Source organism: Propithecus coquereli, unplaced genomic scaffold, assembly GCF_000956105.1.
Source record: "Propithecus coquereli isolate 6110/MARCELLA unplaced genomic scaffold, Pcoq_1.0 Scaffold44, whole genome shotgun sequence".
Taxonomy (NCBI): Eukaryota; Metazoa; Chordata; class Mammalia; order Primates; family Indriidae; genus Propithecus; species Propithecus coquereli.
In genome coordinates, this window is record NW_012150174.1 from 2,201,040 (window position 1) to 2,225,429 (window position 24,390).

Below are 24,390 nucleotides of genomic sequence, written 5' to 3' on the forward strand. Positions count from 1 at the left end.
TGTCAGGAGTAATAGCCCATGTTATGGATGAAGACTTTGAGGCTCAGTAACAGGAAGTGGCTTGTCCAAAAGCACACAAAAGGAGAGCTGGCAGAGGGGATTGCTCCCATCTTCTCACTGCAGTTCTGGTGGTCTGTCCACTGGACGAAGGCTTTTGGGGTCTGTAGATCTTTTCAGGATGTGATCCCAGTTAGGTAAAGAACACTGGGCTTTGAGTCAAAATACCTTGATTTTGGTCATGACCCTGTCACTTACAAGTTCACAGCTCTTAAGTGAGTCACTTCTCTTCTATTTGATCCTCCTGATCTTCCTGCTTCAGGTTTGTAGTGGGGCTGCTGGGGCTTTGGAAAGTCTGAAACTCCAAGTGGCTGGGGAAAGGAGCACCATCTCCATGAGCCCTTGAGCTCAGCAAAGCTGCAGCCCCAGCAGGTCCAGATATGCTGTGGAATTACAGCCTGGATATGTTGAAACGTATACTCCATTGTCTTGGAACATAAACCATCAGAGCTGGAAGGGCCCTTGGAGACCACTAAAGCTGATGCTGTCACTGCGAGAGGCAGTGACTCACTCACAGTGTACTGAGGTGCTGGCAGAGGTGAGCCTCAGAACCTAGATTTGACACCCAGCTCCGCGCTGCTATAGTGCCATGCTGCTGCCATGAAGGCAAAGCCTGACATTCACCCCTGCTCTGGGTGCCTCATTTGAATTCATTTTAAAGTATCAGGTAAAGAACGAAGAGTTTCTCAAAGAACTATGTGCATCAGGCAGTATTTTCAACAGTGCTGGTTTTCTAAAACTTTTTTATTATAAAAGTAATATATGGCTGTGCATGGTGGCACATGCCTGTAATCCCAGCACTTTGGGAGGCTGAGGTGGGAGGATCACTTGAGCCAAGGAATTTGAGACCAACCTAAGCAATATAGTGAGACCTTGTCTCTGCAAAAAATTTTTTAAAAAATGTTTTTGAAAAAAGTAATATGTATCCCAAGAATGGAAAAACAAGCACCACATGTACTCACCATCAAATTGGTATTAATTGATCAACACATAAGTGCACATATAAAAATAACATCTATTGGATGTCGGGCAGGAGGGAGAGGGGAGGAGGGGACGGGTATATGCATACACAAAGAGGGCAATGCGCACCATCCGAGGGATGGACACACTTGAAACTCGGACTTGAGGGGGGGGGCACCATACGTAACCTAACCATCTATACCCCCATAATATGCTGAAATAAAAAAAAAAAAGAAGAAGCATTAAAAAAAAAAGAAGAAAAAAGTAATATGTGATCACTGAGGCAAATTTGGATAATGGAGAAATGTTCTATTTAGAAGGCAACAAATTGAGGGGTATTCTTAGCTCTCAGAAATAACCCCATAAGAAGGTTCATGTCTCTTAGATGGAGGCTTTTAGAGCAATGTTTCTCCAAACCCTGCAATACTTTCTGGAAGTTTAGCTACAGAAAGTAAGAGAGTAATGATCCATAGAGGCCTCTAAGTACTTAATTTAGTTTTACAGACTTCAGATAGTTAAGTATACTACTACTAGTAGTAATAATAATAGTTGTTGGCATTTACAGTCTCTTCCAGGTAACAAACTACTTTTTCATAGGTGTACTCCTTTGATTATTTGATCATTAGAAGAATCCTATAAAGTGGGGAAAACAAGTATTATTTTTCCATTTTGCAATGAGAAATTTGAGCCCAAGAGAGATTAAGTAGCAGTAGAGCTACAAGCCGGATGTGGTGGCTCACACCTATAATCTCAACGACTCAGGAGGATTGCTTGAGGCCAGGAGTTTGAAACCAGCCTGGGCAATGTAGCAAGACCCCCATCTCTAAAAAAAGAAAAATTAACGGGGCATTGGTGGCACGCACTTATAGTTCCAGCTACTTGGCAGGCTGAGGTGGCAGAATGCTTGCCCAGGAGTTCCAGGCTGCAGTGAGCTATGATTGCACCACTGTACTCTAGCCTGGGCAACAGAGTGAGACCCCGTCTCTAAAAAAAACTAAATGAAACAGTAGAGCTACTAATTTCAAACAAATACTTGGCGTAAAGAAAGCAGAAGGCTCCTAATAAATACCTGTGAATGAATGAATGAATGAATCAATGCTGGCTCCTTCTAGGGATGCCTCTAGAGATCATCTGGTCCAGTGGTTTCCTAACTCTGCTCTGGGAAGCCGTGAGATTCCGTGGAGCCAGTTGGGAGTAGTGGGAGGCTCAGTGGGTGGGGCTCTGAGCCCCTGCTCCAAGCAGGGTAGCTTCAGTGTTGCCTCTTTTACACACTAGGAGATTGAAAACAATTTAGTTAGTCAAACTCCTACTGCAGTGGTTGCCAAAGTCTGGTGTGTGTCAGAAGCTCTGAGGGAGATTCTGACAGTTGGTCTGAGGTGGGCATGAGGACGCTGATTGTTCACAAGTGCAGATGGTCATCAGGCCACCATTTGAAAAATAGTGACCTGCTTCCTAGAGTGGGGGAAGGTAGGACCCAGGGAGAACATAGACCCCACTAGGAGTCTAATCCTTGGGTACCTCATCCACTGCCCTTCCCCCTGTACCACAACTGCAACTGAGCCAGAAAACAAATGACACAGCAGAGAATAACAGCACAGTTTCCATAGCAATGCTTAGCAGCTTGTGCCTATCAGGACACCTCAGACAAACACTAATCTGAACCCTCAGCTAGAACTTGTGTGAAATGTTACCTACTTGTTCCATACAAGGGATCTCGGGGGATGGGAGGAAAGAAAGAGGGATAGCACAATTTTGTTGTGTACTCCTGTACGGGGGTATTCTCCTCGATTTACTAATGGCTGGCAGCAAAGACCAGGCCAAGGAGGACTAAGAACTGGGTCCTGGGCAGAAGACACAGGGCAATCCCGGTGGCAGACGGGTAGATGGGGAAGAGAACAAATATCAAACGAGCATGTATCATGTGTTGGACTCTGTGATGGGCACTTTACTTATTCATTTGAAAAAATAAAGGCAAGAGGAGAATGATTATCCTATTTATATTAATAGATGAAGAAACTGAGAATTAGGCATACATAGTAGGTAACAGGGGCAAGACCAAATCCAAGCCTGTTTGGCCCATAGCTACTGAGCAGCAACCATTCTTTCCAAGTTCCCTGACCCACTGGGTGAGGACTTGAGATATATACTGCCCAGCTAGCTCTTCCTTGTCTCAGGAAGGAGAGGATCAGTCGACAGGCAGGTGGATGGGTGCTCATTGAAAGAGCTGACATGGACTAGGCCAGACCAGGCCTAGAGCCAGAGGTGCTCTGTCTAGTCCTTAGCTCCAGTGTCTGCCTTCCCTGATAACTGAGGCAGCAGGTGTCCTACAACATGTCTTTAATACAGGCCACCCCGGCTGTCCCCTCCACATGTGTGCACATACATGCACACACACACACAGCAGTTCCTCTGGATTGGTGATCCCTGTGGACAGCCTGCCCAGCTCTTTGGTTTGGCTGCCCCTCAAGGAAATGAGCCCCTCCTGAGGCAACTGACAACTATTCATTGCTAAAACAAATATTTATGGAGCATCTTTTATGTACGCATAACTTTTCTGAGTGCTGGGGATATAGCAGTTGAGTAAAGAGAAATTTTTGCTTTCATGGAATTTCTCATTCTGGTGGGTAGACAGACAAGCAAATGTGTATGATGGGTGTTATGTGCCATGAAGGAAAATAAGCAGTGTAAGGGGATTGAAGGGTGGAACTGGGTGATCAGGGAAGGCCCTCAGAGACGGTGCCATTTGAATTAAGACCTGAGTGAAAGGAGGGGAGCCATATAGTTATCGGGGAGGAGTGTTCCATGCAGAGAGAACAGCCAGTGCAAAGGCTACAGCCAGAAGCATGACTGGCCAGTTGGAGGAAGAGCAAGGAGACCAGTGTGGTTGGAAGGGAGTGACCGAGGATGAACGTGACAGCAGTGGGCATTAAAGAGGTAGCTGGGACCAGATGGTGTAGCACTTACAGGCTAGGGTCCAGACTTTGGATTTCCTTCTGAGCTAGGATGCCATTTCAGGATGTGCATTCTGTGGATGTATGTGCCTGGCCTCAACCTTAGCATCTCCAGCCCCCTTGTCTAGGAGCGTAATCTGTTCCTTGGGGCTAAGCCCACAGGAGGCTAAGTAGTCCCAGCTGGGGACATGTACAGTCATGTAGGCAGGGAGCCCATCGGGACTCACCAGGCCTCCCTATCTTCGTTTGTATGTTTCTTCTGAGAGCCAGAACTGAAGGGCCTCTCAGGGCTGCCTGCCCCACAGGCCCTCATTTCTGAGCAGCCTTACACTCTCTAGGAATTAGAAGAAGTCCCAAAGAGAGTCTAGCAGCAGGGTCTGCAGCATTTCTCATGCAAACACTGCATCCTCTGGGAACGCCACTTTTGCTGACACAGCAGCGCAGGAGAGGAGCACTGTACCTGTGTCTCCAAGCTTCGCAGTCCTGGACACTCACCAGGGTGCGGGAAGAATACCACTTCCAGTGGGACCAGTAGGAGAACTTGGGCTGGTGGTTATAATTATCCAAAATGGTAATTTTCCTTTCAAACAGTATACATGTTTATGAAGTAGGGACATTCACAAAGGGAATTTATATTTATTATCCCATGTAGTATGTGTGCATCCCAGTCATGGACTTCATTCAAGAAAAAACAGAAGCTATAATTTAGAGTGATAAAGGCACCAAATTAGGCCCCGTGGAACCATAAGCACCGCGTTACCTCTTGAGCTGCCCACTGCTCACTTGGTAGCTCCTGCCATTTGTCATTCACACGGTTTCCCACTTCTCAGGTTTATAATCTCTCAGGCTCACAAGAGGTCTCTATTTGGGGAATATATTCATTCATTCATGTTCAGTAGGCACATCCATCTTAAAATGTCTAACACAGAACTGTTGATTTTCTCCCCCAAGCCTGTTCCTCTCCCAGGCCTTCTCAACTTCATAAATGTGCTACTACCACCCATTGCTCAAGGAATCAGTCCTGATCCCATCTCTCTCTCTCTCTGTCTCTCTCTGTCTCTATACACACATAGTCCATCAGCAGGTCTTAGAAACCCTACCTCCGAACAGATTGTAAATCCATTTCTCTGTCCCCACTGCTACCAGTCTACTCAGAGCCACCTTCTTATCCTGCCTGGTCCTCTGCAATGCAGTAGCCTTCTAAACCAGCTCCCTGCATTTCACCTTGAAATCCAGCCTTCTGAGGGCGCCTTTTCAAATGCAAATCAGCGCCTACCATTCCCTGCTTAAAACCTCCAGTGACTTCTGAGCACACTCAAATAAACCAACTCCTCCTTGGGCATCCAGAGGCCCTGCTTCCCGGTCTCTCTGAAGGCCTGCCTCTCCTGTGGCTCACTTGGCCCCAGGCACGCCATGGTCGCCCTCCTTGCTGTACCTGGAACTGGCAAGACTCCTTCCTTCCTACTTCTGACCTTTGCATTCATCATTTCTTCTGCCTGGCAAGTTCTTCCCCCAGGTGTTTGTATGGCTGCTGCTTCTTGTCTTTCAGGTCACAGCTCAGAGGCCTCCCTGTTGGAGAGGACTTCATGACTACCTGTCCTGCTGAATCCTGTCGGTCTGTTTTGTTTTCTTTCTAACTCTTATCACTAGTTGCATTCTGCTGATTTTTGTATCTCCTTGCTTGCTGTTTCCTCCCTTAGAATGTAAGCCCCTTGAGGACCTTGTGTCTTGTTCACTGCTGTATTCCCTGCAACTAGAACCGTACTTGACTCTTATGAGCACTCTGTAACTATCCATCCATTCATTTATTCTTCAGTTCCGGTAGATGAAAAGATAAATACGTAGATGAAACACAGAGGATTTTTCGGGCAGCAAAGCTATTCAGTGTGATGCTATAATGGTGACTCAATATCATTATATATTTGTCAAAACCCATAGAATATACAGTACCAAGAGTGATCCCTAATGTAAACTGTGCACTTCGCACGCTAATGATGTGTCAGTGCAGCCTCATCAGCTGTAACAAATGTGGGACTCTGGTGCAGATGTTGGTGGAGGGGAGTCTGTGTGTGCAGAGTCAGGCATATATGGGAACTGTGTTCTGCTTAATTTTACTGTGAACCTAAAATTTCTCTAAAATGACTTGTTTAAAAGGAAGAATACATTAATGTAAATTAAAAGTATTAATCCATTAGTTTTGTCCTATTTTGTTCCATAACAATTTTTTTATTGGCATGAAGTTCAATAAAATTTTACTGTTTGAAAGGAAAAAAAGAAAGGACCAGGCACAGTGGCTCATGCCTGTAATCCTAGCACTCTGGGAGGCCAAGGTGGGAGGATCACTTGAGGCCAGGAGTTCAAGACCAGCCTGAGCAAGAGTGAGACCCTGTGTCAACAAAAAATAGAAAAAAATTAGCCCAGGTGTGGTGGTACATGCCTGTAGTCCCAGCTACTTGGGACACTGAGGCAGGAGGATCTCTTGAGCACAAGAGTTTGAGGCTGCAGTGAGTTAGGATGACACCACTGCACTCTAGCCCAGGCTATAGAGTGAGACCCTATCTCATAAATAAATAAGTAAGAAAGAGACAGACTCTTTTCCCAAGGGACTTTGATCCCTCTGAGGAGTCAGCCACTGCATGGTATTTCTGGACTTACCTTGCCAAGATGCTCATCTCCCCACACTGTCACTGTGGGCTGGGCGCTCAGCTCCCTAACCTAGCACTTGTGCTTTGTGGGAGCCTAATCGATGTATATGGAATGAATTGAAATGAACTGGGCACAGCACCAAATACAGAGCACGTATTCAATAGGTATTTATTCAGTCATTGGAAACCATAGGGAGAATTCTATCTGAGGTTTGTGCCATCTGTTCCCATATGAACTCTAATATTTTTCCTGCTTAAATTTTTCCTCCTAAATATTTTTCCTGCATGTGGATTCTTTTAGACCTGCCACTGGATTCCAGAAGAGACCTTCTTACCCCCATGCCCACTATTGCTCTAATTCCCTAGTCTCCTCTCCTGCACACTGGTGATTCCCAGACAGGTTTGCAGAGAACCATGCAGGGTGGCTCCTCTGGGGAGGACCGAGCTCCAGGAATGGCAACATTCCAGCTGCTCCTGGACCCAGACCTGCATCCGTGCCCCCACTCCTCTGCTGGTCCCCCTCAGAGATCACTGGGTTCCTTTAATAAGATGATATTTAATGGAAACAATTTGGAAGTTTCAGCCAGGTCTGAAGCACCTGCACACAAGCCAGGCCACGGAGACATAGTAGGGCAGGTCATGAGGAACAGTTTAGGAGTACACATGGGCTGTGGGTTCAGCAAGAGTCAGCAAACTTGGACTCCAAGACAGCTAATGTGATCTCAGGCTAAACTAATAGAGCTTTTAGGACTATGTGTGCATCTTGGAGGGCTCATCATCTCTGGAGCCCTCAGCCAGCTCTTGGTACCATGCTCCTAGAGGGATGATGATAACCTGGAACCTGCTGAGAGGAGGGGGCCCTGGCTGGCAATGGAGACAGGCCACCAGGTCATACAGAGGGAGGATGGATCACCTGGAGTGATAAGAAATCTGAGAGGACAGGAGAGCTGTCTGTAAACACCTGACAGGATTCAAATCTGAAGGTGTTGCGTATATAAGCCCTTACTGTTCCATCTGCCAGAGCCAGACTCCTTTTGACAAGCACTGGGCCCTACCAGACCTGCTGATCCACAGCCTGGCCCTGGTACCACATCACAGGGTGTGCTGACTTCTCCCAGCCTGTTTCTTCATCCATGGAGTGTGATCAAAATACATCTTCCTAGGCTGCTGTGTTAAGTGAGATGGGTCATACCAGAGCCCATAGCACCATATGTGATCATAATAGGCCCTCGAGAGGGTTAGTTTCCTTTTCTGTCCCCTCTCCCAGGGCAGCTGATAAGCCCAGAAAGCCAGCAGTTCTAACAGGGAACACAGAATTCAGAAAGACAGTCTGTGGGAAGGATTTCAGTTGTTTATAAAACAGGCCAACACGTTTCCACCTTGTAAGTTCTAAATCTGTCAACCCTCGCTCCCTAGATCTAAGAATAGTCACCCACTGGAGCCAACGTGCCATGGCACGCTCTCTCCGCAGGTGACTGAGGACATGTGTCCACAGCAGCCTCAGCAGCCTCCTACGGGGCTGGGGGGAGGGGGGTGGCGGCAGGGCTGGCCTCTGCCTCTCCCGGCTTAGCTGTTTGTGAATCTCACTCATACTCAGTTTTCTCTTCCATACAGCGTAGTTCCAGATACTGCCTCACTGGGCTGCTCTGTCAGATGAGGGGCGTGCAGTGATTCAAAGGGGGTGGCGGAGAGCAGTGGGAAGGCAGGGGTGGGGACTTCTGGCATGGTATTGCCACACTGTGGGCCTGTTTCCTCCTAGGTAAAGGGAAAGAGATTGACAAAGAAAATTGAACAACCTTTTGAGCAGTGGGCTTTTAAAAGAGGTTCCAGAATGGTCCCCAGCCTTGCAGCTTCAAACCCATCAATTCAACACATTTTTACTTATCACCTGAGCCAAGGGCCATATTCCTCTGTCTGGTTTGAAGGAGCCAGCCTGAGGAGTGCGCGCCCCTCCGCTCTGCTCTTCTGTCTCCACCTTCCTTCTCTCTCTTTCTTACACATCCGTACCCACCCACACCACCGCACCAGTTCTCCAGGATCAGAAGAACTTTCGGTTTGTCTTAGCCAGGCTCAGTTCCTACAGCAGGACACCAGCTCTGTTCTAGAGCAGCATTCCAGCCATTGCAGCATTCTTCCTGGTGGTAAGCTGAAATCGGTCATTCCCATGGCTGCTTCTCTCCACGTCCATGAGTTCTCTTTTGGTCCTCTGAGAAAGAACAAGGCAGCTTCATTCTCTCACTAGCCATTCATTCATTCATTTGTTTGTTCATACAGCAGTATTTATTGAGCACTAATGTATGCCAAGCACTGTTTCAGGAGCTAGGATAGAACAGCAAACAAAACACAGTCCTGACTCTCAAAGAGCTAGTGTTTTGGTTAAGAGAAATAGATAATAAAATAAATAAACTGGAAAAAATACATGAAGAAAAATAAAGCAGGTGAGGAGACAGAGACAGGAGCAGGGGGTAGATTGCTATTTCATACAGAGTTGTCAGGGAAGGTCTCTCAGATAAGGTGATATTTTAACAAATATCTGAGCAACATGAGGGAGTGAGCCTGTGGCTGTCAGGGGCAAGAGCATTCTAGACTGCAGGAACAGCAAGTGCAAAGGTTCTGAGGCCAGTACTGTCTGAAGAACAGTAAGAAAGTCAGTGTTACTATGACGATGTCAGCAGAGTGGAACATGGTAGAACATGGCATCAGAGAAGGAGCTGGAGACCAGCTGTTGTTTATTCTGAGTAAGGGAAAAGACCATTGGAGGGTTTTGAAGAGAGCAGTGCCATGTCTGACAGGTTTTAACAGGATCACTCAAGCTGCTCTGTGGAGAATAGACCATAGGAAGCAATAGAGGTGGCAGAGAGACCAGCTGGGAAGCCCCTGAGAGGCGATGTGACTGGTGAGAAGTGGCCAGATTCTGACTGTGTTTTGAGCATTACTTTCCTAAATCCCTTCTTCCACAGGCCCTCACCTTTTCTTACCTGGTGGACAGCCACAGCCTCCTTCCCTCCAGCCCTCACGCCCCTCTACTTTCACCCCATTCTTGGGACTGCCATGGATCTTGGTCTGGAGGGGGTCCCTTGGCCAGCCTGCTGCCATATACAGCCTTCTCTGAGGCAGTTTGGGCCACAGACCTAAAACATCTGAATAAGTCAGCGGGCAAACAGCCCCACTTCCTCATTCTGGAGGAGCTTCTTCCTGCTGCTCAGCTCCTGCCTTAGGGTACATTGGCTCCAGGGAGTGATGGATGGACAAAGTATTGAAAGGGCCTGTCTTAGTCCATTTTCTGCCACTATAAGAGAATATCACAGACTGGGTAATTTATAAGGAAAAGAGATGTATTAAGTCATTAAATATGAAATGTCCAATTTCGAATCAAAAGTGTAGTTTATTATATCTCAGACAAGAAGCAGTACAATTAATCAAAGTATGCACCGAAACTATCAACACAGCTTTGCCATCTTAACAGTAGCTTGTTTATGCCAGCAGTGAAGAAGCCTAGAGAGCGAGTGGTGATGAAATCACCAAAGGCATTTTCCACAACTTGTTGAGAATTGAATATTTTTCATTGCAAGAAGTTGTCCAAAGCCTGGAAGAAGTAGTAGTCAGTTGGTGCAAGGTCTGGTGAATACGGTGGATGACAGACAGTTTCCAAGTCCAGCCTCTGCAGTTTGAGCAGCGTTGTTTGTGCGACATGCGGTCGAGCGTTGTCTTGCAAGAGGATTGGCCTGTCTGTGTTGCCCAATCTCGGCTGCTTAATCACAAGCATCCTCATCATTTCGTCCAGTTGGTTGCAGTAGACATTCACTGTAATCAGTTGACCGGGTTTCATGAAGCTGTAGTGGATAATACCAGCACTGGACCACCAGATACCATTAGCTTTTTTTTGATGAATATTCGGTTTTCGACTGTGCTTTGGCACTTCATCTTTATCCAACCATTGTGTTGAACATGTGCGTCTGTCAAAAAGAATCCGTTTTTCATCACACGTAACAATATGGTATAGAAATGGTTCTCCTCTATGTCATGACAGCAAAGAAAGGCAAGCTTAGAGACAATTTCTTTTCTGATGCTTGTTTAATTCATGCAGAACCCATCTATCCAGCTTCTTTACCTTGCCCATTTGTTTCAAATGGTCCAATATTGTTGGAATAGTAATATCAAACCTTGCTGCTAATTCACACATTAGGTTGAGATGGATTTGCTTCCACTACAGCTTTCAGCTCATCATTATCCACCTTGATCTCAGGTCACCCACGTGGCTCATTTTCAAGATTAAAATCACCAGAAGGGAACTTCTCAAACCATTGATGTACTGTGCGTTTATTAGCCACATCCTTCCCAAACGCTTCATTGATAGTAATATTTCGAGCTGTCTGTGCTGCATCGGTTCCACAACATAACTCATATCTAAGAATAACATGAATTTTTGACTTTTCCATGGTTTCACAAAAATTGCTCTACAAAAAATTTTGAAAGATAATCACAAGCCAAAACATGTGTTTGAAAGACTGAGGATGTACCTTCACAATAAACATAAAACAAAAAGTGTCAAATTGAAATGTTAGAGATAACTGTTGAACTTACTACTTAAGGAAATCGGACATTTCATACTTAGTAACCTAATATTTGGCTGACAGTTGTGGAGGCTGGGAAGTCCAAGGTCAAGAGACAACATCTGGTGAGGACCTTCTTGCTGTGTCACAACACGGCCAAAGAACAAGCAAGCAGGCAAGACAGGAAAAGGGGGCCAAACTCCTGTGATAACTAACCCACTCCTTCAATAACTGAGCTACTTCTGCAAAAATGGCATGAATGCATTCGCGAAGGTAGAGCCCTCATGACCCAATTACTTCTTAAAGGTCCCACCTCTCAACACTGCTGCATTGGGGATTACATTGCCAACACTTGTGTTTTTGGGGACACATTCAAACCATAGCAGGGCTCAACACTGGCAGTGCCTCTTCCCTCAGCCAGGCCCAATGGGACCACTATTTTCACAGCTGTACTCACGGCCACTATTCTGTAGGAGCTGCCACTGTCCTGGGTCAGCGTGACCAGATACAGAAGCTTGCAGCGCTGTTCTTGATGCCTGTGGTCAGGAGGCTGCTCAGGCCACCAGCAATAAAAACAAGCAGCCAGGCACAGGGATGGGGTGGATGGCACAGGCTCTCAGCAGTCCGTGTGCGTGTGGCCCTTCCCTGCAGCTCTCCAGCCAGCACAGGGGGCTGGGGAAGACGGTGGGCAGAGGAAAGGCTCAGACTCACTTCTACTCAGTAGCTTTATCCCAAGTGCCTGTCCTGTGCAGCCAAGGCCTGGTCGATGAGCCAGCCCTGTTCCCAGTACCCCACTCCCACCCCCAGCTCACAGACTGGTGAGATGGTTACAAATAGAAATACCTTTATGCTTAGAGAGGTCTGAGTACCCACTGGAGCTCAGAGGAAATGAAACTAACAGCCTTCCAATAGCTCAGTGGGACCCAGCCCTACACCCTGACACAATTCACTTCTGCAACAAAATAAACCATGGAGATCAATGAAGGCAGGTCAGAGTGGACAAATTTCAATGGGTACTTTTTTTTTTTCCTGAGACAGGGTCTTTCTCTGTCACCCCAGCTAGAATGCAATGTCGTCATCATAGCTCATTGCAACCTCAAGCTCCAGTGCTCAAGTGTTTCTCCTGCCTCAGCCTCCCGAGTAGCTGGGACTACAGGCACCTGCCACCATGCCTGGCTTTTATTGGTACTTTCTATTTAAGATTGGTGAACTCTTTTCTTTCAAATTCAGCAAGAATTAATCTCCAGAATGTTCAGTGACACCCACCTTCTGTCCCCAATAAAGCATATCATCCTCTCCTCTATGCTACTACCTCTGTCCCTTAGAAATAGTTTTTTTTTTTTTTATCATCACCCTGTGTTACTGCTTTTTAAAATATTTGAACAGTACACAACAAAGAAAATGAGTCACCCTTCCCCCATTTCTCCCTCTCTTCCTCAAAGGCTGTTCTCAGTTTAGGATGTATTCTTTAGAATCTGTACATATAAAAATGTACAGGGGCTTTACATAACTTTATGTAAAAAAAAAAGTTTTAATACATAGGGTCAAACCCTGGTTTTTTGAAACACTTCTCTTTTGATGGATATTTTGGGGTTCCCCCCAGTCTTTTGCAGTTACAAACAGTACCACGGCAAACATCATTGTACATGCCTCCTCGTATAATGTGCTGTCAGCTCCCATAGTGGTCTTTTCCCGTGGCTGTCTTCCCCAGTGGACTGGGGCCCTGAGGGCACAGACGGAATTTTCCTCTTCTCTGAGTTTGGGTGCAGCACGGGTCCTAAGCCATAAGAGGCACCCACCTGATGAAACAGAGGGACTCAGTGTGGGCAAGAGCACGACGATGTGCGTGGCCAGGGTGAATTCAGAGAGCAGATGGCACGGCTGTGGGGCTGGACCAGTGAGTTGGGAAAGGGGCGATGAGGCCAAGAGGGACAGACCACAGAGGGCCTGGAGAGCCAGCTAAGGGGCCGAGACTCGGTCTCATAGGTGGTGGGGAGACAGATATTCTGGGGGAGGACCTAGACCAGGCTGTGTTTTTGTCTGATTCTCCCCCTGACCCCCAGGCCAGGGGCTGCAGCGTAAAGGATAAAGTCACTGTTGCAGTTGTCCTGGCAAGAGAGGTGAGGATCCGAACCCCTTTTTCTATTCTGAAGTTGCCATCTAGACCCAGAGCACTTCAGGAGGCCTGAATTTTGGGTTCCTCACTCACCATTCCTTGCTCACAGCAGGACGCTGGGGACCATCACACCAGTTGCTGCCAGGAGGCTGGGATCCCTGTGAGCTTGGGTGGCTGGACACCCAGAACTGTTTCCCAAAATCACTCTGCTCCAAGGCCAGCTCCATCCACCCTGACATGTACCAGCTTCCTGAATCCAGAACTTTCCTCTCTGTGACGGTGCTCAAACCTCACCCCTCCTCTCTCTCAGCCTGGTGTTGCAGAAGAGCAGCCCTGACTGACGGTCTAGGATGTGCGAGCTCTTGGACAGAAGGAGACATCTGAACCCTTAGCTGCCTGACCCTCGCGCCGTCCCTTCCTCCTCTTCACACCGCCCAGCAGCCAGAGCTCACAGGCCCAGGGAGGTTCCTGCTCCTCTGCACAGTGTCTTTCTCTCACCAGCTGCAGCTCTGGCCTTCCATCACTGATCTTGTCCCTGCACAGGTGGCCTGTTACTGTGTACCTTTCCTTAATTACCCGGGAAGCAGTGTTTTGCTAGGGAAAACAGTGTAACAGCAGAAGAGGGGCTGGAGCCAGACTGTCTGGGTTGGAATCCAGCTCTACTTCTTGCCAGCTATGTTACCTTGCACAGTTCACGTCACCTCTCTGCAAAATGGGGATAATATTAGATTGTATCTCAGAGGCTTATTGTGAGGATTCAGCGAATTAGTACTTGTAAAGTGCTAATCACAGGGCCTGGTACACACCGAGTAGTCAGTGATTCTATTACCATTTTTACATGCTTTGGAACTAGTGAAGGAGCCTCAGATTAGGAGTCCTGGATTCTAGTCCTGACTAGAATGGCTGTGTGACCAAGTTATTTTACCTCTCTGAGCCTAGTTACCTCAACTGTAAAAGGGAGATAGTAACACCTCAGAGGGTTGCTGGGGAAATTAAAGTGGCATTTGTGTGAAACAGAGAACCACTGTCCCTAGGTTGCAGCCCTCATCCTCATGGTCAGAGGTCATGGCTCCAGCTTCAGCCATCACTTCCACATTCCAGTGACAGGATAGAGGAGGGATGAAGAAGAAAGCAGAGGGCATATCTAGATGTCTTTCAAGGAAAGTTCCCATAAGCTATAATATTACAGAACATCTCAGTTTGAACCTCACTGGTCACACCCAGCTGCAAGAAAGGTTGGGAAATATGTCCTTATTCCATGGTGCAGGGGACAACCAGGAGGCTGTGCACATGCGCTCAGGTGTTTGTGCCTCCTTGGCAAGGCCCTCCAGCAGAAAGCTGCCCCCTCCCTAGCACTGGGCTGCAGTCCCGGCACCATAAGGCCTTATGAGGACCCAGGTTGCCAAGAAGCTCAGGCAGGTGCCACAAGGCCTGAACAGATTTGGGTATTATGTCCAGCTTGTGCCAGTGACCCTGCCAGTCCTGAGGTTCCACTGCCTGCAGGTCTCTTAAGCTGATGCAAGTGTGGTGGGCTGTGAGCACCGTTACTTGTCATGGCCTAGGCTGAGCCCTGTGAGCAGGGGGCCTGAACTCCAAGGGGAGAGGGAATCCCTCTGTAAATGTGGGGCTCCCCACCCAAGGTTCGGCCGTGTGCCCCTGGACCACTCAATCCCATCAACCAGGTGGGATTTCGGTGCCCTTGAGGACCTGGTAAGTGCCAGGCACACTGCAGAGAGCTGCAAAACCAGGAATCATCCTCTAACTTACCTGTTCTGAAAACTGGATGTTCCATGTTCCAGTTAGCTTAGGGAGAGGCTTTCTGTAGGCCACTCTCCCTCCTCTCTCACATGTTGTCTACATGAGAACAGTCCACACAGTAGGATCCTGCCGAGTCCAGAGTGCAGGGGCCTGGCTGTCTTCACTGTGCCCCTGAAAAGGTGGTCCCAAGCGAGGTTGAGGGGCCTGTGAAAACTATTCTAAAATGCTGGAGAAGCTCATTACTGAATGATGTCCTGCTGTGAGTCCTTCTATTAAGGGGATAACCAACCCTTTGCTTTTTGAAAAGCAGCAGCCTGGTTTTTTTATATAGGAGGTTTGTGGAAAGTGTTTGGAAACCCCAAACTTCTTGTCATTCTACCTTGGGCCTTCCCATCTGTTGCTGCCTCTCCCTCTGCTCCATGCCTTTGCCACTGGTATGGCCTTCTCTTCTCACCATGGGCTGCTTCCCACATGGGTTTCAGCTGTCACCATGTGTCAGGCACTGTGCTGGGGCATTAATCCGCCTGGCAACCCTGTGAAGTAGGTGGGGACCTAAGTACCATTATCACACAGCTGTGTGGTAACATGGGACCCAGGACAGCACAGCATAGTCCATAGCAAATAGTATATATTAGGATGTATCAAGGTCGGCACACTATGACCAAATCTGACTTGTGGCCTGTTTTTGTATGACACTGCATGCTAAGAATGGTTTTTAAAGGGATGTAAAAAAGAATAATATGAGACAGAGACCTGATATGGCCCTTAAGCCTGAAATCTTTCCTACCTGCCCTTTAGAGAATAAGTTTGGCAAGCCCTGGTGTATAACATGCAGAGCCACACTGCCTGGGTTCTAGAGCCTCAGTTGTATCATCTACAAAAGGAGAATAATCTATAAAACGTGCCTGCCTCACATGGTTGTTAGAATTATACGAGATAAAGCATAGAAAGCACCTCACCCTGGGTAAGCTTTCTTTGGAAGTATTGGGGAAGATATTTCTGGGCCTTTGCCAGGCTTCTCGACCCAGTGGGCATGAAACTCTTGGCTCTAGGTCTCTGGCTACCCTGGCCCTGAGCGTGGCTTCCTCAGAGTGTGTTCCCTTTGGCAGGAGGAGAGGAACCTGCCAGATGCCCATTGTGCCGCATCCTGCTGGTAGGTCAGTTCTGCCTTCCTCCCGCCCCCATGCCTGCTGATGGTCAGCTGGTGCCACTCACCAGGGCCGGGCACAAAGCCCACACCAGGTGCCCATTAGGCCTGAAGGTACCAAGCCTCTTCCACTCTCCCCATCTCGTGCTTCAGATCAACCTGGCTGAAGCTCCTGCTTAACTGTAGGAGATGTGGCCTGGGGTTCATCCTCTCTGTGTGCGCTTCCTCATTTGCAGGCCAAACGGACAGACATCTGTGTTTCCCCAGACGCAAGCTTTTGGCCAGTGATGCCTTCCTACTAGGGAAAAGGAAAGGGAAGGGTAATCCCAGGGTCCAGCCAGCCTCCCTCTCTTGAAAGAGTGGTCTGCAAAACAGATTTTCAATGCATAATGAGTTAAATGTAAAGATTTAAAAATTCAAATCATTGAAAAATCAAAAAGAATATTTTCCAATCTAGATAGGGATAGACTTTCAGTTCTTATAAGCAGTGGAAGCACTTGTAACATAAAAGATCGATAAATTTTACTACATAGAACCATAGACTTATCAAAAGATTTAAAACAGAATTTTAAGTCAAACTGAGAAAAAATATTAATGCCAAATATGGCAGAGAAAGAATTAATATCCTTAAAATAAAAATCTTTAAAACAACAAAGCTCTTAATAGGTAATAGCAACAATAACTAACCTTTACGTAGTACTATATGCCAGGCACTGTTCTATGTATTTTGCACATATTTTACTTGCTCATTTAATCCTTGTAAACAACTCTGTGAGAAAGGTACTACAGTATTATTATCCTCATTTAGCAGATGAGGAAACTGAGAGGCTAAGTGACTCTTACTGAGTGCCCACAGTGACACAGTAAATGAATGTGAACCAAGTTCATCTGGCTCTTGAGTCTGACATTTAAAGTCTGTATACTAACCAGGAAAAAGATATGAAGCAGACAGTACACAAAACAGGAAATATAAATATCTGAGAAATATAAGAATTATTTTTTAATTTCAATGGTAGTCAAAAAAGTACAAATTAATAAAACTATGTGACACCATTTTTGTCTTTAAATTAGGAAGATTTTTAAACATTATAATACTAACAAATACTATCTGCAGTGAGACAGAGACTCCCACAGATTGCAGAAGTTACATTCAGGTGGCCTTTCTGAAAACTATGCTGGCAGTACTCAAAACAGTAGTCAGAAGCCTCAAAAATGTCTATACCCTTTGACCAGGAATTCCCATTCTAAGAATCTAATTTCAGAAAATAATTAGGGAGATAGACAAAGACTCATGCATAAAGATGTTCACAGCAATGCTATACAAAATAATGAAAAATTAGAGACAACCTACATATCTGATAATAGGATACAGGTTAAGTAAATTGTTTAATCTCCATAATGGGCAATTAGGCAGCCATTAGAAATAAATCTGTATAACAAAAGACACCCATAAACAAAGTGAGAGACACACCACAGACTTCTGGGAGAAGACACTTGCAATGCACATAACAACAAAGAATTATATAAACAAAAGAATACACAAAGAAAACTTACAAATCAATAAGGAAAAGGCAAACAACCAAAGAACAAGACAGGCAAAGAATGTAAATAAGCAGTTCACAGAAGAGGCAACCTAAATGGCTAATAAACATAAAGTGCTACTCCGGCTTACTAGTAGTCAGGGAAATGCAAACTCATTACATACTTATCAGACTAGCAAGAGTCTAAAGGCAAAGATAACAGGAAGACAAATTCATATCTATTGCTGATGGGAACATAAATGACGACAGCCATTGGAGAGCTATTTGGCCGTACTTATTAAAATTCAGAATGCAGTTCCCCTATGAGTCACATACACTTCTAGGGATTGCCCTGTCCAAACACCAGTTTGTACAAGGAGATATGTTCAAATATGTTCACTGCAGCACTGTCTATAATGGCAACCATATTAGTATTGTTGTATAATATTATTACATATTATATTTTAAATTGTATAATAAAATAGCAACAATGATAATTATTATAGAACTGTCCATCAGCAAGGACATGAATAAGTGAAATATAATTAATGCATAATAGGATACTATGCACAGTTAACATAACTGAACTAGATCCGTAACTACCAGCTCAGATAAACTTTAGAACCAAGGCTGAAATGTGAAGAGCAAGTGGCAAAAATGATGCTATTTATGTAAATCTTTAAAACAAACTAAAAATACCACACTAAATATCACATATTTAAGGCCACATATATGTAGAAAAATATAAAACAAGCATGAAAGTAATGTATACCAAGTTCAAGAGAGTGGCTACTTCTGGGAGGGAGGGCAGGATAGAGGGGCAGGGGTGGGAGGTGGGCCTTCAGCTATGTCCTAATGGTCTTTTTAAGGGAAGATGTGAAGCAAATGTGGCAAAATGTTAACCAGTGTTCTAAATCCGAGTGGGGATGTGTGCCTTCTGTTAAATTATTTTCTATACTTTTCTGCATATTGAGCTATTTCAAAATTGCAAGCAATTATTTTTAATGTACTTTTTGAATAATTTACGGTTCCATGGAGAAATGTTTGTGTTATAATGTTAAGGGATAAAGGCAGGACAAAAATATACCCAAATATTTATAAATTTCACAAATTAAAAGTTTGAAAGAGATCTCCACAATACTCATAGTAGTGGGCAAGAGTCTGCAAGTTTGCTTTTCTTTATACATCCATGTTTTCCATTGTCTTTCTTTTTCTTTCTTTCTTTCCTTATGCCATGAAGATGTATTGCTTTTATATCCAGAAAAAATATTGTTTAAAACAACCACAGAAAAATGTGGGTGAGTTTAGACCGTAGGAGAGGGTCCAAAACCTAGGAAGAGGGGCTGCAGTGCAGTGGAAGTGTCACGGACTGTCGGGGTTACCTGGGCTTGAGTGCTGCCTTGGCCACTTCCTGCTGTATGACTCTGAGTTTGTTCATTCTTGTATCTATTCAACAAACGCCTATTGAGCACCAACTGTGTACCAGACGCTGTGCTAGAGACAGAGCAGTGAGCAAAGCATACACGCTCCTTCCGCCCCCACGGAGTGCACAGCCTAGTGAAGAGGGGACAGTAAACACAGCACCACATAGATCATATGTCACTACCAAGTGCAAGGTCCCCATGAGGGAAAGCACGAGGGCAGTGCTGAGAATCGAATTGGATTGGGTAGCCAGAGAACCTGGCCTCTGAGTGACACTTAAACTGGAATCAAAAGGACGAGGAGGTCTGGGAACCTAGTAAAGTGAGGACTTTGAGAGAAAGGAAGGCTCTGCAGGGCACAGTTAAGGAACCAAAAGAAAGCCAGGGTTCCTGCTGCAATGAGGGAGGGGGAGAGTTGTACAAGGAGAGGCCAGCAAAATCGTCAGGGGCCAGATCACTCAGGGCTTCATGGGCCAAGGTTATGCCTCCTTAGGGACTGTGGGAAATCACTGAAGGGTTTTAAGCAGCAGGGTGAAGCGTGATTAGATTTGTAATTGCCAAAGATCACCCTGATGGTCTTCGAAGATCAGAGTGGATGGTGAGCAGCCCAGTTAGTTGGCAACGGCAGCAGAGAGGGAGATATGTGGGGAAAGACTGGAGATATTTTTGGAGGCATAGTCAGCAGGTCTTGGTGATAGATTATCTGTAGAGGGTGACTATGAGGTTAGCGCCAAGGAGGAAAGCCGGGTGCGGGGCGTGAACAGCTGTGGTTGGTGGGAATGGGAAACGCTGGGGTCGGCGGGCAGCAGGGGTGGACGCAGGGAGAGTGAGTCATTGCCGAGTGTCCTGGAGCTCTGGTGGCTTCGTGGGTGTGGGAACGGGGTTTATGATGATGCCTGTGCCCTCAGCATGAGTGCTTCAGTCCTGCTATCCAAACCTCTTTACAGCGTCTTCCCTCTCCTTCACAGGTGGGGCCTGTTACTCTTGGGGCTGGAATGAGCACGGCATGTGTGGAGATGGCACTGAAGCCAACATCTGGGCCCCGAAGCCCGTGCAGGCTCTGTGGTCGTCACCAGGACTCCTTGTGGGCTGTGGGGCTGGCCACTCCCTGGCCCTCTGCCAGCTGCCAGCACGCCCTGCACCGGGCCAGGATCCCAAGGTCACCTACCTTTCCCCAGATGCCACCAAGGACACTGAATCTCAGGAAACCACCAACAAAGAGAGAAACCAGAAGGGAAGACAATCAGAAACTTCAACCCAAAGCCAATCTGACAGGTCCGGAAATGGGGGACTGTAATAGAGAACCTTTAATAAAGTGGCTTTTCCCACCAAAACGTTTGAGAGAATTGCTTTGTTGGGTTGTGGGGTTGGGCTGACCACAAACCAGAATGATGGGAGGCTGCCTGCCCCGTGTCTGGGGCTCATGGAGACAGACATCCTTTCTACTCAACAGATGAGAACAAGGGGTTAGGGCCTCGCCACAGGACGTGGAAAGCTAAAACACCAGCAAGAAGGCTCCAGCCTGTCCCTACCTGGTAGAGACAGAAAACCTAGCCCTATCCCTGTGGGTGTTTGGGTCCAGCCGCCTTTGATTCAGCAAGACAGAGGGTTCTAAGCCATGCCTACCGCAGCCACCGGCCTCTCCTGGTGTTTCAGTCTCTCAGGGCCAGAACCAGTTTGCTGGTTCAAGGATATTGAGGTTCCCTGACTGGATGGCTGGATATTTGGACAGGAAAGAGCTCTTACCTTTGTGATTAGGCCAAGGAAAAAGATTCTGGAGTGGGAGGTGGAAGGTGGTAGAAATGAGGAAGTGGAGGAAGAGTTAAGACTTCTGGGAAGACCTAGTAAAGGAAACCCTTGGGACAGAAAAGGAGTCTAGAACCAATGAAACTCTCAGAAGATTTATGTCTTCCTCTGAGTCAGCCAGGACTCTGGAGCTTGTCTGCGTGACTAATTGCCAAGCTGTGCCGTTTCAGATGAGGGACAGACCACAGCATGGGAAGGAGAGTCTATAGGGATAGCAACGTCAGAGACCCTAACCCCTAACATCTGCCACCCAGGCCCTAACCTCTGCAGGAGGAGAGATGGGGACCAGGCCACAGTAGCAGCCGTGGCTCTGGGGGACATAGCACCTTTCTCTCTGCTGTGACTGGCAACAGGTCCTTGGCCAGAGGACCTCAGAGAGCGTATTTTCCCCAGAGGACTGTGTGGCGGTGTTACCGGCTAGGTAGCCCGGGTCTGTGGCCCATCCCATACTGCCTTCCCTTTGTGCCTCAGGAGAGTTCGGGGCTGGGGCTGGGCTCCAGTGGCTTTACTGTTACAGAATCCCAGGACATCAAAGCTGGAGGACCTTCAATGACCATCTAGCCTAGTGGCCTTCGAAGTGCATTCTTTAGTGCCCTAGAAGTCTCCTGAGAACTCAGTGGCCACCCTGCGGACTGTGGATAAAGAAGGCCAAGTAGACAGATGTTCCGTTCCCCACCCCCACCTCATTCCAAGCAGCTTTATTGTTATCTGTATATTAAATATATTGTGGCTCACATAAGATTCTATTTGACAAAGGGTCTTTGAGAAAGTTTAAAACCAGCAACCTTATCCAACATTTTCATTGTTCATCTCCATCTCAAGGCCATACACCCCACTCCTATTCCAGGGTCCTGATTGGGAAGTGACCCAGCCGGGGCCCTGAGCTAGACAAGGGGGGGCGGAGAGTAGCCCTGGGACCAGGAATGGGTTCAGCTCAGGAGAGTAGGGATGAGGACAATCCTGAGCTCCCCAGTCCTGAACCTAGAGACCACCCACAGCTATAGGCTGACCTTGAACATCATGCATGGAGTCCTCCCAATATTGCACCCTAGAGACATGGCTTCCCTGGCTGGCAGAAACTTTGGTCCCCCACCTCCCAGAACCAATAGAGGCCAGTGCAGCCTTCAAGCACGTTTGGAATGGGAAGAAGGATATCTCTATGCACTCTGAGCTGGTCTTGCCAGGGTAACCAATCCCACAGAGCTGGAGCAATCGGATGGCTGAGAGATGACCCACACAAGCCCAAGGTTCCTGGTTCCCACCCATGGCCCTACAGGCTGGTGGTGGGCATCACAGGCCAGAAGGCAATCCCACACCGGATAGTATTCAGGCCCCTACCTCCTAGACGGTTCCCGCTCACAGAGAGCCAACACTCTCTCATAAGGTAGCAGTGCAGAGCTCCCTCCTGCTTCTTTCAGCACCTGCTGGGAGAAACGAAAATCCGAAGTCCTCTGCTGCTGGGTCCTAATGCCTCTTCTAAGACCTCCTTGTGGGTACCAGAAAAGAGTGTCTCAGGGCTCCTTCCCAGCCTAAAACAGGATCAGGTGGTGCATCAGCTCTCAGCCCTTTGATCTAGAACCTCAGACTCTCAGAACTGAGTCAAACCCTTCTTGAAAGCCGGCAGGACAAAGATAATCCACACACGGAAAATGAGTGGCTCTTGCCACCATCCCATCACCTCAAGTTCCTCCACTGCCTCTCCTGACAGTGGCAGACGGGCTCTCTCCAAGGCACTTCCCTGCCTGGATCTGACGCGTGTCTGAAAGCACTCATCGGCTAGTGAGTGAGGAGGTGTTGACGGTGTCTCCAAGACTTTTTTCTGGACACTGTGGTTGCTATTGGTCATTCTCAGACTTTGTAGGTATCCAAGCGCCTCGTTCCTAATAGACCATGAACTCTTTGAGAGTAAGGGACCAAGTCTTTGTCAATTCTAGAAACCCTTCACCAAGGATGGGTCCTGGTACAGAGGAAATGCCTCATAAATGTAATGAATGAACTTGTCAATACACCCTTAGGGTCACGATGGGGTGGGGAGGTTAAATGACTGGGCTCAATGATCCTCTTGTCCCTACCCACCCTCTGCTGTTAGTCTTTTTACATATGTTTGAGAACCATGCTCTGATATCATAGCCATTTGATGGTCAATTAATGACAATATCATTCACCTGGTTAGCTAATGATCTGTAGGTGCTACAGCTATTTGAGAAAATACTCATTTTTAAAAATTATCTTTTCCTGATCAGCTAAGCAAATTAGTCTTCATATTTCTCCTGTGTGAGAAGGCAGAAAGGGAAGAGAGGAGGCACCCGCCTCATTGTGTGCTCACAAGTCTTTGGCCTGGCACCCGGAGTGATGGTTCAAGGTTGAGCTCGCGTCGGATATGGATGGGATGTTTCCATCCCTACCTACCACACTCTCCCTTCCTGATCACAAACACCCCTTCTTCCCTTGATATCCCTGCTACCCTTGGCCCTGGTGGGTTCTGAGGACCATCAGACCAACCTTGCATGAGATTGTGCTTAGAATGGTAAACCCAGGCATCCACTTCTGGCTGAAGTGACTTAGTGATAAATTGAAATTGGGAGTTGGTGAGTTAGTGGGGAAATGGTGGCAGTGTTAGAGGGAGGTCCCAGGTCCTAAGGTGCAAATGTGGAACTGCTACAAGTTCACAATTTCAGAGTGACTGGAGCACAGAGGGAGGGGGTGGAAGCGGAAGGGAAGGGGAGAGGAGAGGCGAGGAGGGCCTTGCAAGCCAATGGAAGGAGCTGAAACTTCATTCTTAGAGCAACGGGAGCAGGAGAGGGAGGTTGTCCAGCTGTGTGTGTGAGAGGCTTGGGGCAGGATGTGAAATGGCCCCTTGTGTCATACTCATGGCACTTCATGAAGGAGGGCTGGAAGCCAGGTCCTGAGGGTCCAGGGACTTAGGACCAGCAACTCTAGTGTTCCTATCAATTCCACCCCTAAGGGCCAGCCCCAGGAAGGCCTTAAGTAGCTTGAGACAGCTCCACCTGAGCTCTGGAGCTAGACCACCTGGGTTAACATCCTGGCTTCATTATTTATTGGCTTTGGGCCATTACCTCTCTGTGCCTGTTCTCTTGCCTCTGAATGGGGCTATTGAATTATTGTGAGCTATCATTAGACAGCATTTGTAAGCTGCCTGCATGTAGTAGATGCTCAATGTATGTTAAATCCCTTTACCCATTAGCTGCTGTGTCCCTGAAAGTCATATTCCAAATGGCTTTGTGTTCAATCCCACTTTGACTCCACCAAAGGCACTTTCTTGCTGGTGCAGCTCTAGGTAGAATGCACATGACCCTCCCTGCTTGGCTTGCACATCCTGACACTTGCGAGTGGTCCTGACAGCCCTGGAAGAGACCCTGGGCTATGGCAGAGGGCTTACCGTACTCACCGCTCCACTGACCCTACCCCTGGGTTCCTGAACTGCTCAGGAAGCCA

At 47.1% G+C, this 24,390-nt stretch overlaps 1 protein-coding gene across 2 annotated transcripts in view; it reads left to right on the forward strand.

Moving 5' to 3' along the window:
• Positions 1-20,462, forward strand: part of SERGEF (secretion regulating guanine nucleotide exchange factor) — a 230,849-nt gene extending 210,387 nt beyond the window's left edge. For both annotated transcript variants that reach the window (XM_012654229.1, XM_012654230.1), the window contains exon 10: positions 20,097-20,462. In XM_012654229.1, the coding sequence (XP_012509683.1) occupies positions 20,097-20,425 (329 nt within the window). In that variant the 3' untranslated portion in view covers positions 20,426-20,462. The remainder of the gene's footprint in view (positions 1-20,096) is intronic.
• The last annotated feature ends 3,928 nt before the right edge of the window (positions 20,463-24,390 follow it).